General features: G+C 57.6%; 2 protein-coding genes across 3 annotated transcripts in view; both read right to left on the bottom strand.

Moving 5' to 3' along the window:
- The window catches only part of ASS1 (argininosuccinate synthase 1), a 50,939-nt gene extending 48,476 nt beyond the window's left edge, over nucleotides 1–2,463 (bottom strand). Inside the window, exon 1 of one of the 2 annotated variants that reach the window (XM_069476954.1) lies at nucleotides 2,176–2,463. The gene's annotated coding sequence lies outside the window, so the exon portion shown is untranslated. The remainder of the gene's footprint in view (nucleotides 1–2,175) is intronic. The other variant, XM_069476955.1, reaches the window with a different exon arrangement.
- Nucleotides 2,464–11,520: 9,057 nt separating this feature from the next.
- The window catches only part of HMCN2 (hemicentin 2), a 139,232-nt gene continuing 133,388 nt past the window's right edge, over nucleotides 11,521–17,364 (bottom strand). The window contains exons 93-98 of the mRNA XM_069476953.1: nucleotides 16,757–16,891; nucleotides 15,977–16,105; nucleotides 15,141–15,461; nucleotides 14,255–14,374; nucleotides 13,226–13,352; nucleotides 11,521–12,302 (exon numbers count right to left, since the gene is read on the bottom strand). Coding sequence (XP_069333054.1) covers nucleotides 11,957–12,302; nucleotides 13,226–13,352; nucleotides 14,255–14,374; nucleotides 15,141–15,461; nucleotides 15,977–16,105; nucleotides 16,757–16,891 — 1,178 coding nt within the window. The 3' untranslated portion in view covers nucleotides 11,521–11,956. The remainder of the gene's footprint in view (nucleotides 12,303–13,225; nucleotides 13,353–14,254; nucleotides 14,375–15,140; nucleotides 15,462–15,976; nucleotides 16,106–16,756; nucleotides 16,892–17,364) is intronic.

The raw sequence follows: 17,364 nt of genomic DNA, 5'->3' as shown, positions 1-17,364 counted from the left end.
AGCCAGCCTGGGCGCTCACTAGACACTAAGGAAAACCCCGGCCACTCTATAATGCCACAGCTGGAACGATGACAAGAGCCCATACTATGTTCAGAGTTACACATGCGTCATTTCAAGGTGGAGACTATCATTACCACCTATTTACATATGAGGAGGCTGACACCTGGCCCAGGGCACAAGCCTCCCGCGTGCATGGTGCCCTGCACTCCTGGCCTCTAGGAGACAGCAGGGTTCCTCCCATGGCTTTGGGAACCTTCCAGACCACAAACTCCCCAGGGAATCACCACCACCAGTCTTCTGTGTCTCCATATGCCCTGCACGCCATAGCTCAGGACTACAGCCTCATGGAATATTCTGGAACCCCTCTCTGACATTCTAACTTAGCTGAGCTTGGTTTGTTCTTGGTTATGGAGGAAAGAAGAGCACATTCATTCAGGCTACTAAATCGAAGTGCCTGAGGGTGCCCGGCCTACCCCAAGTCTGGGGAGGGAGTCTGGCCCGAGGTAGGGAGGAGCCAGCAACATCAGCTTTGCCTGAAGCATCCGGCAAGAATCAGGAATCAGAGCGAGGTTAACTCTTTCCACCTGGGTGCCCACAGGCAAGCCACATGAGACAGGGGCTGTCCTGGCCGGTCTCCCAATGCCCCGGGGCAAAGATGAGATCCCGGAGGGCAAGTGCTTATGCAGCAGGTGGCTCTGGGCCTGGCTGCTCCCCAAGGCTCCTGGGGCCCCAGGCCTGACAACTACCATCAGAGTCAACTGACTGCACAAGCCCAGAGCAGGTGGGCTGCGGTGGGGCCAGCGGGAGCACTCAGGACTGCTGAGAGCGAGTGGAGCGGGGCCTCCCTGTCCCCCTCACTCCTGGCCCCGGGTCTAGGTGCCCAGTGGGCAGGATTCACCGTTCATTCACTTGGTCCACAGGCGCTGGGCAGAGCCAGAACTGCTTCTCAGCCGCCCTCCAGGACACGCCTCCACCCCCAGGCTCCCCTTCCCTGGCTGGAATAGGAAGGGGACCCTGGGGGTAGGGGCTGGGAGACAGGGAGTCTGGAATGCAGGGGCCCCCAGGCCCTACTCCTGGCCCGAAGTTCCCCCCCTTGTGGCTGCATCTCCCTCCTTCAGCAGAACCTAACCCCAGGCCTGGTGAGGGAGGGAATGGACCCAGGCACAGTGCTCAAAAGTCTACAGAGCCCTTCCCAGCCTCTTAAGATCCGCAAACATTTCCTGAGCCCTGTGCCTGAGGCTGGGCGGGCCCCAACGGTAGGAGAAACTGAAGCTTGGGAAGCGGGAGGCTGACTCCAGGCCACTCCGCCCCCTCCTGCCACTGGCCGAGTGCTGGGTGCCCAGGGATCAAAGCCCAGGCCCCTCGGGTCTCTCCTGGAGAAAGGACAGGTCTGTCCACTTCGCAGAGAGGAACACTGAAGCATGCGGCCCTGCTCCGAGGAAGTGGCCTGGCAGGATGGTAGAGTTTCCTGCCGTCACAATGACCCTGCCTCCCGGAGGGCGCAGCCGCCCATGGGGCCAAAGGCAACAGCTACCCAGAGGGCGGACATTCTTGCCCAGAGGCCCCTCCCACGGCGAAGCCCAGGGCCGCAGGAAACGCGAGGCCACCAGCCCCACCTGGGGAGAGCCGGCGACGGCCGCTCCCCGCAGGGAAGGGAGCCCGGCCACACCCGAGGCCCTGGGGGCAGCCAGGGTCACGGTGCCCACCTGCCCGGGGTAAACTGAGGCTCGGAGGAAAGCGATGCCCCCACCCCCGGAGGGCGAGGGGCCGAGGCGGGGCTGGAATTCCGGTTTCACGCAGAGACAGAGCCGGTGAGTCGAAGAGGGGGCGAGAGAACCGGGGCCCCCACACCGCTCGGACTCCCAGGGTGTCCATTTGAGGGCGTCATGGCACGGAGGAAGCCGGATCGGAAGAGGAAAATCCAGAAGGACCCCGGCCCCGCACAGGAAGCAAATAACCCGACCTGCTCTCGGACTCTGGGACTCACGCCCCGGCCTGGCCCGGGGCGAGGAGCGGACCGGGCGGCCGGCCTTACAGCAGGAGGACCCGGCTCCGCCGCCTCCGCCCGCCCCGGCCGAGCCCCGGGCGCGCGTCCCCTCCGCGTCCGGCCGGCTGGTCCGGGAAGGGGAGACCTAGGCTAGGGGGTGGGAAGCCAGAGGGCCAGGGGCGCCTTACCCGGGCCAGGCGGCGGCGGCAGGCGACGGAGCAGGGCCGGCCAGGGTGCGCATCCCGAGTTATAAGCACAGGCCCGGGGGCAGGGCCGGGGACTGGGGACACGTGGGGGGCGCGCGCGACAGACCCCGCCCCCGGGCCCGGCCCCCTCTCGGAGCCGCTCAGCGCCCGCCGCCACCTGTGGGAGGGCGGGGCCTGACCCCTCCTTGCCCCGCCCCTTCCTCGTCCCCTCCCCCAGCCCTCAGCCTGTGCCTCCAGGCCCAGCGTCCGCACAGCCCCCTGGGGCGCCCCCGGCGCGGTCCCCGGCCCTGGCCCGCGGGCTGGCGGCGGCGGGGAGGGCGGCGGTGGTGGGAACCCGCGCAACTGGCAGGATGACCGCAGCCGTCTAGCCAGAGACCTGCCGCCGGCCCGGGGGAGGCGTTCAAAGCGCTTCAAGGTGGGAGCGGGGGTGAAAGCTCCCGGGGCGCAGGGAGCTTGGAGGTCACCCCGTGCCGGGCGTCCCGGGCCTTTCTGCAGCCTCCAAGCCCTGCCCTTCTCCCCGCACTAGTGGAGCCCATGGAATGGATGAGAAAACCGAGGCGGAGCCGGCACGGGAGCGCCTGGCTTTCATCCCTCGGTCCAGGCTGGCTCCTGGCTGTCTTTTCAGAGCCTGGCACCTGACCAAGCTCCGAGGCACCCAGGAAGCATGAATGAAAGACTGGCTGGCGCTAACCCGTCGGACAGCAGGGAAGGCGGAGGTTCACAGAGGTGGAGTCTCTCGCTTGTAAAAAGAACGTGGGAGTCTGGTCTTCAGAGGCTCGCTCACCACAAGTTTCCCAACGTGGTCTGCAGGCCCGAAGTACCAGTCCCTGCAACCACAACCCCAGTAAAACGGCAGGTCCCGGCCCCGGCCAAGGCTGTTGCTCCATAGCTAGGACTGACCCCAGAGGGGAGATTCTCCAGTCATCAGCTGCCTCGGGACCCCAGGGAGGTGGGAGAACCTTGCTCAGCTGGCACCCTGAGGTCCCCACTCTCTTGAATCACCATCTGACTGCCAACTAGCCCCATCCTACTGCCTCTAGCACGTGGCCAGGAGCAGCAGCTGTGAGTCCTTCTAGGAGGGAGGAGGTATCAAACCAATTCATAAACAAAGCCACGGCCCAGTTCCCTCATGAGCCCCCCAGCCCTGTGGCACCCAAGCCCAGGGTGCGGCCCGCGATGGTGAGGGCGCCCTGGTGAGCCATGTGGGGCTGGGTCCCATGGGTGGCTTAAGGCACCTTCTACCAGGAGGTGGGGTGACAGCTGCCCTCCCCCCCAGCCCACTTGCTGGACCGGCTCCGGGCCTCTCACACTAGCAGGAAGCACGTGAGGAACGGCCACAAACAGCGTGCTCACAGCAGCTGTGTGACGTCGGGTGGTGCCTCTCGCCCCTGCCTAGGGGCAGCCTCAGTTTTCTCATCTGTAGTGCTGCCCCCGGGGAGGCCAGCATTTGCACTGTCATCTCCATGGCTGCTGGTATGAAGTAGCCGTTACTGTTATCCCCATCGCACAGGCAGAAACCTGCTGCACAGAGAGGGTGTATCTTTCCCAAGGCCACACAGCACGTGAGTGGCAAAGCAGAGCTAGAATTCGGTCTCCGAAGCTCTGGCCCTGACCCTCTGCTCTAGCTCCAGCTTGAGCTGAACTGTGCAGGAGCTGAGGGCACAGTCCCAGGGTCACAGGTGTCTGGGACCTTTACTCCCCAATGCAGAAATGGCTCCAGCCCAGAGGACTGTCCCTTCCTGACGCACAGGCACTGGTGGTGTGAGGGACAGTGAGGACGCAACTCTCTTGAGAAGAAAACAGGGGCCCAGACTGCCAGCAGGGGCCCCACCCCATTGAGTACCTGGGTGGGTGGCTGCGCAGAGGTAGAGACCAAGTTGGGGGTAGACTGGTCGTGTTCTACCTGCTCCCCTCCCTCTGCTGGGCGGACCTTCAGCCCTGTCTCAGCTCTTACCCTGCAGAGCAGTTCCTGGGCCTGGGGTGGGACATGGCCCAGGGGATTTCCCCCCTGAGGCTGGGCACCGTGGCCTTTGACCTTCATCTTGTCCCCTGCCTACGCTCAGGTCAGGGCTCCTCTAGGAGCCTACAGACCTTCTAGCTAAGTGATCTCGGTGGTGTCTCTAAACATAAAAAGCAGCACCTAGGCCTGAGCAGGTGGAGAAGCTGATGCACCAGGATCTGAGAGATTCCTCTCTTCTAAATATACCCAGTCTGCCCCTTTCTCTCCATGTCCACTTCCTCCACACTGGTCTCCCATCTTCTCTCACTCAGGTCCGTATAATTTCTTATTCAGATCTCCTCGCTGGGTCTCCTGCCCACCCCAGCTGCCCCTCCAACCATTCCGCCCCCAACAGCCAGTGCGTTCTTAAAAACACAAATCAGAGTAGGTCACACTCTTCTTAAAACCCTTTGGTGGTTCCTTTTTTTCCCCACATCAATTTCCAATTGTTCTAACAATACTGGTTGAAGACTTTCCTTTCTCCATCGAATTCTCTTCGCACCTTTGTTAAAAATTAATTGATCATATAAATGTGGATGTATTTCTGGACTCCCTATTCTGTTCCATTGATTTAGTTATCTGTCCTTATGCTAGTCCCGCCACACCACATCGATTACTGTAGCTGTCCAGTAAGTCTGGAGGCCAAGTAGCGCACATCCCCCACTTTGTTCTGTTATACAGCGGTTTCCGCTGGGGCAGGTCCTTTGCGTTTCCATATACGTGGTGGAAACAGCTGGTCAGCTTATATGAAAGCCTGTGGGGATTTTGATTGCAGATTGCAATGAACCTATATATCAGTTTGGGGACAGTGGATATACTAACAATACTGAATTTTTCAATCCATAAACATGATACATCTAAATATATCTTCTTAAATTTCTCAGCATTAAAAAAACTTAAAGCCATTTATTCAAAAGTATTAATTGCTGGCCGGGCACGGTGGCTCACGCCTGTAATCCTAGCTCTCTGGGAGGCCGAGGTGGGCGGATCGTTTGAGCTCAGGAGTTCGAGACCAGCCTGAGCAAGAGCGAGACCCCATCTCTACTAAAAATAGAAAGAAATTATATGGACAGCTAAAAATATATATAGAAAAAATTAGCCGGGCATGGTGGCGCATGCCTGTAGTCCCAGCTACTCGGGAGGCTGAGACAGGAGGATCGCTTGAGCCCAGGAGTTTGAGGTTGCTGTGAGCTAGGCTGACGCCACGGCACTCACTCTAGCCCGGGCAACAGAGTGAGACTCTGTCTCAAAAAAAAAAAAAAAAAAAAAAGTATTAATTGCTATATACATAAGCAATGGGAAAGGAACTGTTTTAATAGTCAGGTCAATCTGTAGGAGGCTACATCTTGAGATAATCTTCATTTGGGGTAAATTTAATGTTTAGTTTAAACCAGAGGTGTGTCGTTAAGATGGTGTTGAAGTACATACAGTTGAACTTTGACCAACACGGGTTTGAACTGCAAGCCTCCACTTCCATGCAGATTTCTTTCCGCCGGTGCCACCCTTGACACGGTAAGACCAATGCCTCCTTTTCCTCCTCCTCAGCCTGCTCAACACAAAGATGATGAGGATGAAGATATTTATGACGCTCCACTTCAACTTAATGAATAGTAGTATATTTTTTCTTCTTTATGATTTTCTTAATATTTTCTTTTCTCTAGCTAACTTTAGTGTAAAATATAGTATATAATACATACCACGTACAAAATTTGTGTTAATTGTTTATGTTACAGGTAAGGCTTCCAGTCAATAACAGGCTGTTAGTAAAGTTTCAGGGGGTCAAAAGTTTTACACATATTTTTGACTGCATTGAGGGGAGGGGGTGATGGTACCCCAACCCCCATGTTGTTCAAGAGTCAACTGTACCCTTGAGTGTCAGAAAATTGCTCCTTTATTTGATGTGAAACCCCAGGTAAGAATCTTTTCAACACATAGACTAGCAAGACCCATAGCGAGAGAAGCTGGAGTTTCCTATGTTCCCTGCAGATGATGAGCAGGGAAGGTGGATTCCTTAATGGTGAAAGATGGAACAAAGGCTTTTTCCAAAGATCACGAACATTCCAAATGGAGCAGGTTGGGTGGACGTCCTCCAGGTGGGAGACAATATGCACCTGTCATGGAAAGGCCTGGGGTCTGGGGCATTGGTGTGAACAAGGCCACTTCTCATGCTAGAAGAAATAGAGCTGCTTAGGGTCCCAGGTATGGCTGCTCCAGGGCCTGGCTCTGGGACGGATGTTTTATTGGCCACCTTGGATGCCTGGCCAGGTGGAGGCTTGTTCTTAGGCAAAGGCCTAAGTCTTCCATTGAGACCTGGCAGGTTGAGACATCTTTGATGGGTGGTATAGAAATCCTCAATTCTTTATTTTAGTTTTGGTTTTTGTATTTTTATTAATATATCTTAGTTGTACATATTTTTGGAGTACATGTGACATTTTGATACATGTATACAATGTGTAATGATCACATCAGGCAAGTCCTCAATTTCAGTGGAGGTGCCAAGAGGTCCATCTTGGCTCAGGTGTCTGAGCACTGTGTTACGGTTTTCAGTGTGTAGGTCTCGTCCACCTTTCATCAAATTTATTTCTAAGTATTTTAACTTTTTTGATGCTATTGTAAATGATATTTAAATTTTTATTTTCCAATTGTTTGTTGCTAGTATATATAATTGATTTTTGTGTATTGGCCTTGTGTTCTGCAACCTTGCTAAATTCACTGATTAATTCTAGTAGATTTTTGGATAAAGACATTTTTACTTTTCCTTTTGTTATCTTTGTGCCTTTTTTTCTTTGCCTTATTGCAATGTCAAGAATCCCCAGTACAATGCTGAATAGATTTGGTGAGAATAGTTATCCTTACCTTGTTTGTAATCTTTGGGAAAAGCCTTTGTTCCATCTTTCACCATTAAGGACTATGGTAGCTATCAGTTTTTCCTAGATTTTTTTTTAATCAGGTGAAGAAGTTCACTCTTCTTCCTAGTTTGTTGAGAGTTTTTTACACTATTGGGTGCTGAATTTTGTCAAATGCTTTTCTCTACATCTATTGAAGTGATCCGATGATTCTTTCCTGTGGTCTATAAAAATGGTGAATTACATTGATTGGTTCTCAGGTGTTGAACCAACCTTGCATTCCTGGAATAATTATATCTAAATAAAGTTGATTTTTAAATTTTTAAGAAAAAAAAGAGACAGGGGAACTTTTGGGTTAAAAGAGATATAAAAGACATAATCAATCACAATGTGTAGACCTCATTTGGATCCTGATTTTTTTTTTTTTAAGTGCAAAAGAAGTATCTTAATGGACAACTGGGAGTTTGAACACTGACAGGATATTTGATAGTGGCAAGGAATTACTGTTGATTTTTTTAGGTGTAGTAATAATGATATTGTAGCTACATTTAAAAAGATTTGTGAAGTTTTACAGATATATACTGAAATATTAATAAATAAAATTATTTCTAAAAAAAGACTCTGATGATCCATCACTCTTAGATCAAATCTCAAGGCCTATACCGCTTCCTCCTCTGCTTTCACCTGCTGGGCACTCACCACACCAGCTGCTTGCAGCCACTTCAGTGCTCAGGCTCTTTCTTGGCATCTGGTGGTCTCTGCCACATGGTCTCTACATGTGCTGTTCCTTAGGGGTGCCTTTCTGACCCCTCTTCTCTCCCCACCCCATCAGTCGTTTGTCACATGCTCTGATGCTGGCACATAGCAGAGGCCTGAAGTCTCCAGCAGCAAATGGAGTAACGTTTAGAGGGCTCTGGTTCCTTCTCTTTCCCCACAGCTGTTGTCTTAGCCTGGACAACCATGACCTGTCACCTGCCCCTTTGCAGGAGACACCTCACCTGTCTTCCTGCCTGTGCTCACCACCCCATCTTATCCATGCTCCGTACTGCAGCCAGGGTAGCTTTTCCAAGGGTTGGCTCTGACTTTTGTGGCCACTTGTCTGAACTGCTGCAGGACAAGCTCAGTGGATGCTATCTCATCGAATGCCCGAGCCACCTATCGACACAGATACAGCCTTGCACAGAACCGAGCACAAGCTTCGTCCTGTCCTCTGTCTCTCCTCTGCTCCCCAAGGGCTGTGGTCCTGCTGGGCGTGGAGGACTTCGCCCTGCGACCATTTCATGGCTGGCGCCAGAAGTCACTTTGTTGCTGCCATGTCTGGGCACTGGCCCTAGGAACAGAGCGTGTCCTCCAGGCTGGACCCCACGTTGCCAGTCCCCACCCAAAAGAACACACAGTCCAGTCGTTGAGTTCTTGGGAAAGACGTATCAGAGCATTCAATGAGCGACCTGCAGGGCTGTTTTCCACCCCTGATGGTGAAAAACAGCCTCAGAGGTCAGGTGGCACCAGGGGCCGGGCGGCTGGACAGGGCCTTGACTAATGACGACTGGCAGCTGGAAAAAGAGAATTGGACAACACCCTTCTGGCTCTGGCTGCAGCTCGCGTGGGAGGCGTCTCCTCTGCTCCGTCACCATCCCCATAGGCAGGCTAGGGGAGTGGGGGTGGGGGCCGAGGGATGGGTCAGAGCTTGGGCCAAGGCCCGCTCTGCCGGGCTTGCTGCACAACCTTGAAAGCCACTCCTCCCACGGGCTCCGCTCATAGCCTCAAACGGAAAAGGAGCGGAAGGTGGGAGGACAGGGTTGGATTGAAAGGACATTCCCCTTTGGCTCCTCAGGTCTTGAATTGCCATGGGCCCTTCCCTTCATCCTGCCCCTGGGACAGTGGTGGGTAGAGCCCTGGGCTCCGGAGTCAGACAGGCCTGGGTTTCATCCTCTGTTCCCCTCCAAGCTGTGTGAGCTTGGACAAGTAGCTCACCTTCTCTGAGTCCCCATTCTCTCTTTCATGGAAAGGGGACACTATTTCTTAACTCTGGAGCTCCTGGAAAGGTTAAATCAACTGAAGTCTATAAGGCAGAGGTCAGAGACTCAACAAACGTGGGAGGCCTGGGCCAGCCTGCGGAGCAGCCAGCAGGAGCAGCAGGGCAGAAAGAGGGGTCTACACCTCCCTCTGCATGGGCCTGGGGCTGACCCTTCTCTCCCCTTGAGCTGCAAAGTCCCTGGTTCCATAAAAAATTAACAGCACAGCAAAGAGCAGGGCCCAAGTTCTGACCCATGACCCCTACAGTTGCACAAGGAAGGGTGTTCAGCCCAAGAAAGGTCCTAACAGGGGGGCCCTGGACGAATGGGGTGTGGAGGGGCCTGGGAAGCCCCTCCCCCACTCTCCCAACTTCCCCCAGTCTCTGCACCCAGCCTGGAATTCCACCACCAGTGACTTCTGAGGTTTAACTCCAGGGTGAGCAAACTATGGTCTGAACCTGCTTTTATAAAGCCTGCAAGCAGAATAAATGGCTTTTACATTTGTAAGTGGTTGAAAAAAATTCAAAAGACTATTTCATGACACGTGAAAATGATAATAAACTCGAAATGTAGGTGTCCACGCTGGAACACAGCCGTGCCCATCTGTTTCTGTGTCCTTGGCTGCTTTTGCACTGCAATGGCAGAGGTCAGTGGTTTTGACACAGACTGGGTGTTCTGCAAAGCCAAAAATATTTACTAATCTGGCCCTTAACAGAAAACTTTCAGACTGGTTTAAAGGAAACCAGTAGAAAGAAGTGCCCTGGGGGAAGGGCGGTATTCTGCCCGGGCTGTTAGCTGGGAATCAGGAGTCCAAGTCTAACCATTAACCAGTCATGCGTCAGTCCGGTGACAGGGTCACATTCCCTCCCTGTGCCTCCCTTTCTCCACCTGTAAAATGGACACAGTGATTTCTTCTCTGTTTGCCCCAGCATTGCTGGAAGGCTTGGTTTAGATTGTCTGATTGTCATTCAGAGTAATTCGGAAAATAACTCCGACAGCTTTCCCTGTTTCCCAGAGAAGAGAAAGGGGAAACTTAGGAAGAGATGACCAAGTCACACTAAGCGGGAGGAACAGGGAGAAAGGAATAGCCTCTCTATCCCAGAGGTTGTGTCTACCATCAGCCCAGGAAGGAGCGGGAAGGAGCAGGGGGGAGTGGGGAGGAGTAGGGAGGAGCAGGGAGGAGTGGCAGCTCTGGGCTCTGCTGAGCCCTGTTCTTACCCGCTCCCCCTAGCGCCCTGGAGACAGGTCAGTACACACATATACAGTCTTGTCTCTCCCCAGCTCACTCAGTCAAAGCCAAAGTCCCTTCAGTGGCCCAAAGGCCCCACAGGATCTGCCCCAAGCCCCCAGCCTGTTTGATCCAACCTCTCCCCCCCCCCCCGCCGTTCCCTCCCCCTCCCCCATCTCCAGCCTTCCCTGACTCCTCGCTGGTCCCTCCTGCCTCAAGGCCCTGACACCTGCTGTTCCCTCTGCCAGGAACCTCCTTCCCCTCCATGTGATGTCCCGTGATGTCCCTTGATATCCTGTGTCCTTCTCCCTCACCTTCTTCGGGTCTCTTCTCAAATGCCACCTGCTGAGGCCTACACTGAGCCCTGTTCCCACCTTCCGGACCTTGCTTTCCTCCCTAGCACCCCTCACTAATGGGCAGGTCCACATTTCACTTTTCAGTTCCTGGCTGTTCCTGTCCCCTTTGCCACCAGAATGTGAGCTCGTGAGCACAAGGGTTTCACGGTCACCACCTGGCACGTGAGTAGAACGCAATGAATCTTTGGTGACTGAGTAAATGAATGGATTTAATCATTCTTTAAAATATTAAAATGTATTATTTTAATCATGAATAAGCCAGACACAGAGAAAAATGATCTCACTTATATGTGGAATCTAAAAAAAAATAAAAGCCAAATAAGTAGAAATAGAGAAGAAAACGGTTAGCAGGGGCAGGGAGGGGAGAGTATGGGAAGATGCAGGTCAGAGGATAGAGAGGTGCAGACGTGTAGGATGAGTAAGTCCAGAGTCTTACTCATACAAGAGGTCTTAATTCGATTTTTGCTAAGAGAGATTTTAGGTGCTCTTACAGAAGTAAGAGTATGTGCGATGATGGATATGTTACTTGGCCTGACTCAGTAACCATTTCATTACGTATATCAAGGCAGCATTTGTAGACCTCATACACAATAAAATTTTTGCTACCTCGTATTGCTGTCTAACACATTTAATTCTCATCTAGTTCTCGCCACAGCCTTTAGGGGACGGGGAGGCCCTACTGCAGTGCATTTTATGGATGTGAAAACAGCCCAGAGAGGAGCCTGATGCCACCTCATAAGGAGCCGGGGCCACTGGACTCCTACTCCAGTGCTCCTGGATCAGAACAGAAGGGTGGTGGTCTCCCTCCCAGCCAAAGACCCTCCTTACAGAGCAAAATAATTAGACAAAGAAACCAAGTCAGTTAAAAACAATCGTTTTTATATCGTGCATACACACACACTGGGTTCAGGATGACAGTGCCAGTTGTGGACAGCGACCGCTGCTGCCATCAGCGCAGGGTCTGCCCCCTGCCTTCTGGCGTCCCTGCCCCGCCTCCCTGAGGCTTGGGCAAGCCTGGAGGGGCGGGTGAGACCCGGAGGCTTCTCCCCCCGCCTTGCGGCCTAAGGGCAGCCTTTGCCGCCTGCCTACGCCAGCTCAGGTCCTCGATGTCCTGGGGTCAAGGCTGCGCAGGGTTGTGTTTACTGAAGGTCTCACTGACGCAGGGGGGCGGGAGAAGATGACGTTCCACTTGCCACAGCACATGGTACGGACAGGGCCACCCTGTCCCGCCCGCAGGCTGGCCCGGGCCGGCTCCTCCCTGCCCCCCTTCCTCGAGGGTCACACTGGCCCCAGAACTGCAGCCGGTGACCCTCTCTGCCTCAGTAGGGGTAGGGGGACACGGCAATGAGCATGACGAAGAGGCTCTGGTGGCGCGGCGCGGCGGCGCGCACGGTGAGCCTGTAGAGGCCGGCGCGGGTGAGCGCGCGGCGGGTGTAGACGGCGCCGTGGCCGGCGCGCAGGGGTCGCAGAGCGAACGGGCTGCGCGGGTCAGGCTCGAGCACGCTGAGCTCCGTGCGGTTGGCAGGGACGCCGGCGTCCGAGAAGGCGACCAGGCGCGCCACGTCGTGGTGGGCGCGCACGCCCAGGGGCAGCGGCAGCAGCCGGTACTGCAGCGTGGAGGGGCCGTCGGCGCCGCAGTCCTGCGAGCAGCGCCGGAAGCACGTCCTGTGGACCGCATAGACAGACAGACGTGCAGATCTCCGGTTGCTGTCGGAGCGCGGCCCTGCCGCAGACATCGCCCGCAGTTCTGCCCGCGCTGCCCCCCAGAGGCCTTCCCTGCAAGCGCCACTGTTAGTCCATTTTAGAGATCAACAAATGAGCCCCAAAGAAGCCCGAGACTTTCCCATGGGAGCAGGTTCCCCCAGAGACTTTCCCAGTCCGTGCCCCAGGTGGCCCAGCCGGCACAGGGCTGCCTGCAACTTAGAGCCCTGGAGGTCCACCTGCAGGTGCCCGGAGCTGAGTCACCCGCTCTGGATTTGCTGTGCGGTGGTGGGGTGGAGGTTCAAAGAAACGCTCTTAGCTTTGCCCAGGGAACCCACTTCCACCCCAGCCTGGGCTTCCCAATGTGTAAGGTCCAGGGCATGTCCCCACCCTAAGACACCTTCCCAACCACAGCAGCCCTGCCCCCAGGTCCTCCTGTCTTTATGGATATTTGTAGCCACTGTTAGTGGCCTGGAGGAAATGTGTCTTGTGTTGGTGCGGCTGAGTCTGGGGTTTTGTGTATGTGTCTGGGTTTTATGTGTGTGTCCATGTGTCTCCCCCATTCTCTCCCAACTCCGTCCTCTTCCCTGCCCTCAGCACCCCCCCACACACACACCTGCGTCCCCAGCCAGGGAGTGACAGTGTCAAGGTGAGCTTACACCCTGAGTGGTGGCAGAATGTGCTCTTCAAGGGCACGGGGCTTGGGCCCAGGAGTCTAGCAGCAAGACCTCCACGGGCCCTGCGAGGCCTCTGCCTGAGACAGGGCCTGGGGCAGAGTTCCAGCCACAGGGGGCAGAGTTCCAGCCGCAGGAGCCAGGGTGGAAGCTGCCGCTCCTGGCAGATGGTGTCCTCCCACCCGCCCCTCCCCCAGCCACTCGGCCCCTTACCCTGGGCTGGGGCCCTGCCGGTACGTGGCAGGACAGGACGTGTCCACACACTGGTAGCTGCCGCGGGTGTTGAAGCACATCTGGCTGGGCCCACACTCGATGCCGTCCTCCTCGCACTCGTTGATGTCTGGGTGGGGGAGGTGTCGAAGCAGGGGAGGGGATGGGAGGCAGCAAAGGAGAAGGGCGAAGGCGCAGACCGGACGGGAGGGCAAGAAGGGGACCGTGAGTGGGGAGTAGCACCTTTGGAGGACCAGCGAGGCTGAAAGCCCTTCCTCCTCTGTCCCCTCTAGTCTGACCTGTGACAGCCCAGCCGGGTCCCCGTCACCTCTCCACCTCCCCAGGGGTGAGGACTTTCCAGGTCATGGTGGTGGGCACCGTGGGGACTTCCTGAGCCTAGTGCCCGGTTGGAGGCCCCAGAGATGTGGGGCTTGCCCTGAGTGGCCACTTTGCCCTCTGACCCCAGGTGCCCCTGCCTGTGAGAGCATCCTGGTGTCCCTCTGTGGAAGCCCACCCTTCTCAGAGGACGTTCCCTGAGCCCTGTGACAGAGTGAGGATGGAGACAGGCAAGGCCGCAGATGCCCGTTGGCTAGGGCGGGGCAAGCCAGTGACCGGCCCCAGCCCTGGCGTGTGCCGGGGAAGGTCCCCGACTCGGGAGCTAGAGGACGTTACTACCACCACAGCGGCCCTGCACCCCCTCTGCAGGGCTCATCCCAGCCACTGAGGGACTGTGTCAGCCCAGTTTCATCAGGAGGCTGAGGCTCGGAGAGGTGAGCTGAGTGGCTGTGAGGGACCAGCAGAGCCTGCCCATGTAATCCCTTGAGGCTCCTGTTTGGAGCGTGGGTCCAGCTGGCTGCGGGAGCCTGGGGTGGTCACGTAGCCCCTGCGAGCTCCCCTCCCACCCCGACCCCACAGGATGGTTGTGAAGGGGCTGGGGCGAACGGAGTGGGTGAGATCCCGTGTGCCCTGTCCCATGCTGCCCGCCCTGGCCCCTCTGGCATCGGGGAGGTGCCTGCCTGCGCCCCGGCTCACCCTGGCAGTTCCTCCCGCTGGGGAGGAGGCGGTAGCCGGCGGGGCACAGGCACCGGTAGCTGCCCTCGGTGTTGCGGCAGGCGTGCTGGCACAGGTTCCTCACCCGGCACTCGTCGAGGTCTGGCCCGGGCATGAGTGGTGGGGTGGGGGTGGGGAAGCAGGCAGAGAGACACGCTGACTCACAGACGCCCAGGTGGCCACGTGCCTGTCTGCCAGGTTCTGGGGTGGCCCACTCCTTCTCCCTGTCCTGCCCCACCTGGCCCCAGATTCCGGGGTTGGGGGAGTCCCTGGGCCTGGCAAGAGGGAGGAACCCCACCCTGCCCCAGGCCCTGCTCACCAGGGCACAGAGGGAGGGGGCACCACTGCCACCACAGGCCCCTCTGCCCAGGCGGGAATGGCGAAGTGTCTGCCCTCGGGCAGATGCCTCCTCTCTGTCCCTCTCTGCAGCCCAGTGCCGGCCTCTGCAGGGTCCCCAACCCCACCCCTGTACCCACCAGACACCCTTCCCATTCTCGTGTTGGCCCGAACATCTCCTTCACTCCGCATCTCCCTCCCTGACTGCTCTACCGCTGAGTGCCAAGAGCAGGGTTTCTCAGAGTGGGTTCCTGAAACATTTGTCCAGGAGACCCTTCCCCTGGGCAAGTGTCCTGAAGTCAAATGGTTTAGGAAATCCTCCATCCTCCTCTTGGAAGCTCCTTGCCCATTAGCATGGCCAAGGCTCTGAGATGCCCAGGATGGAGGAAGCAGCTCTCTGCCCGCGCACCCACCACACTGCCTGTGAGCCCTGCCTTCCTGAACTCAGTGGGCGGTGCCCACGCGCCCAGCCTAGGAGCCCGGGATAACATAGCGGGTGTGGCCCCATGGGATGGTTGGGGCCTGGTCTTACCTGTGCAGACGCCGTTCTGCCTGATGAAGCCAACGGGGCACCAGGCCCGGCCCACGCTGCTCGGGGCTCCAGGTCCCGTTCGGAGGGAGAGCCAGGCATGATAGGGGCCACCAGGGATGGGGGCCTGGGGCCGCAGCCAGGGCACAAAGAGGCCCCGGTGGCTGACGGTGGTCACATTTTGTCCATTCCGCTCCAGGGAGGTGCAGGCCTTGCCGTCACGGAGGAGGGTCTGGCCTGGTGGGCACAGGCAGCGGTAGCTGCCCGGGAGGTTGTGGCACTGGTAGGCGCAGGCCCTGGGCAGCTGCAGGCACTCGTTGACATCTGCCGGGGGCGGGGACCGGGCAGGGCAGAGGGTGGCTCAGGGCTCACTGCCGCAGCCTGTGGCCACTCCACCCGGCTTCAGCTTCCTCTCTCCTCACACTGCCCCAGAATTCAGGTGCTCACATGCTGCACATGGGTCTGCCCCCAAGCTGTCCCTCTCCGGGGCCACCCCAGCCTCCCCCAGCTCTGAGCATGCATCATCCCGGACTCCAGCTCCCCTCAGCCCCTGAGCCCTTTGGAGGGTCCATTCTACCTCCGAAGCCCCTCTGAGATCCACCCACTCATCTCAACCCCCTCCTCCTCCTGGCCTTCCAGGGCAGGTGACCCACAGGGGCGGGGTGAAGTTTTGGTGCCACAGGCAGGGGAAGCTCGGATGCGGGCACCTGCTGAGTGCACGGCCAGAGTGCGCTGCTGCTTGGTCATTCTCAGCACTCACCAGCACCAGTGCCATGAGCACCCACTGCCCGTGAGCTGGGCGTGCCCGCCAGAGGGAGTGTGTTCCCATGTCCCCATACCTAGGCAGGGCAGGCCGGGGCCCTGCATCCGGTACCCCCTGGGGCAGCTGCAGCGGTGACTGCCGGGGGTGTTCTGGCAGAGCTGGTTGTAGTGACACTCGTCCAGTCCCTCCAGGCATTCGTCCACATCTGGGAGGTGGGGGCGCGGTCAGGGGCGGGGCCTAGCCCAGAGACCATCCCCCTGCACATCTGGGCCCCTTCCCCAACTTCAGTGCCAGCAAGCTGCGCCACCAGGCTGAATGCGCCACCCCTCCCACTTGTACCAGCCTGCAGGTCAGGAGGGTTTGGGTCCAAAAGAAAGGAAGGGGCCAAAAAGGTGGGCTTCGGAGGCAGAGTCCTGGGTTTCGCAGAGCTCTGCCATAGTCTAGGCCCTGGGCCCGTAACTCTCCTTCCAGAGCTTTGGTTTCCTCATCTGTAAGGAGGGTACGTCGCGACCTCCCCCGGGGCCATGGCGAGGAGAGAACTGGCTCACGCCTGTGAAGGGCTGGGGAGCCTGGCATGTGGGCAGAGCTAGAAAATGGTGCGAAGGAAGGGAGGCCGGGCGGGCAGCGAGCCCGCTGAGGTCAGGGCACTCGGCGGCCCCCAAGGCCCTCGGAGGTGCAACAGCGCATGGTCCCCAGTCGGGCTCCGCTGCGCTGCCCTCTGCACCTCGAGGCCTCTGTCAGAGCAGCCAGTTCCGGTCACCCTGGAGGTCCAGCATCCCGGTGACACATAGCCTCCCCTCAGCTGGACCTCGGGTTCCCAAGAGTATGGCCAGGCCCCACACCATGCCCCCGTCACCTTCACAGCCGGCCCCGTCAGCGGCCACCCGGAAGCCGGGCCCGCAGTCAGGGATGCAGCGGTAGGACCCCAGCAGGTTCACGCAGCGCTGTCCCTGTCGGCAGAGGTGGGCATCCCACGCACACTCGTCCACGTCTGGGGGGAGGGCGGGGCCGATGGCTGTGTGAGCACAGTCCCCCAAGCCTTTCTCGCCACCCTGGTACTGACCCAGCCCACTACACTGGCCTTGTCCCCAGGCCCAGAAGCCCCTGGCAGGAAGGCCCCCACCCCTCCTGCTAGCTCTTTCCGTCATCCTGCCCCTGCCCCCAAACCCAGAGCCCACCCCGAGGGCCCTGAGGGCCTCCACCTGCAGCTTCCCATGCCAGGTTGCAGACAATGTCCCCCTGGGCACCCGGCCCCGCTGGTGGGAGTGGAGGGGTGCAGATAGGGGGCAGCAGCAGGACAGTCCCCCAGGGTCAGATCTGTCACCCAGCGGTGCGGCTTAGAGGACACACAGAGCACACAGGGCGGACACACATCGGCTCCCTCGCCAGCCTCAGCCGACTGGGACGATGCTGAGTGTTGGGAAAGCGCCCGAGGCCGAGTCCAGGTTCAGCGGGTACAAGCAT

This window comes from Eulemur rufifrons, chromosome 7 (assembly GCF_041146395.1).
Source record: "Eulemur rufifrons isolate Redbay chromosome 7, OSU_ERuf_1, whole genome shotgun sequence".
NCBI classification, from domain to species: domain Eukaryota; kingdom Metazoa; phylum Chordata; class Mammalia; order Primates; family Lemuridae; genus Eulemur; species Eulemur rufifrons.
The sequence above is the reverse complement of the archived record's forward strand: the minus strand, read 5'-3'. Positions and strand labels throughout refer to the sequence as shown.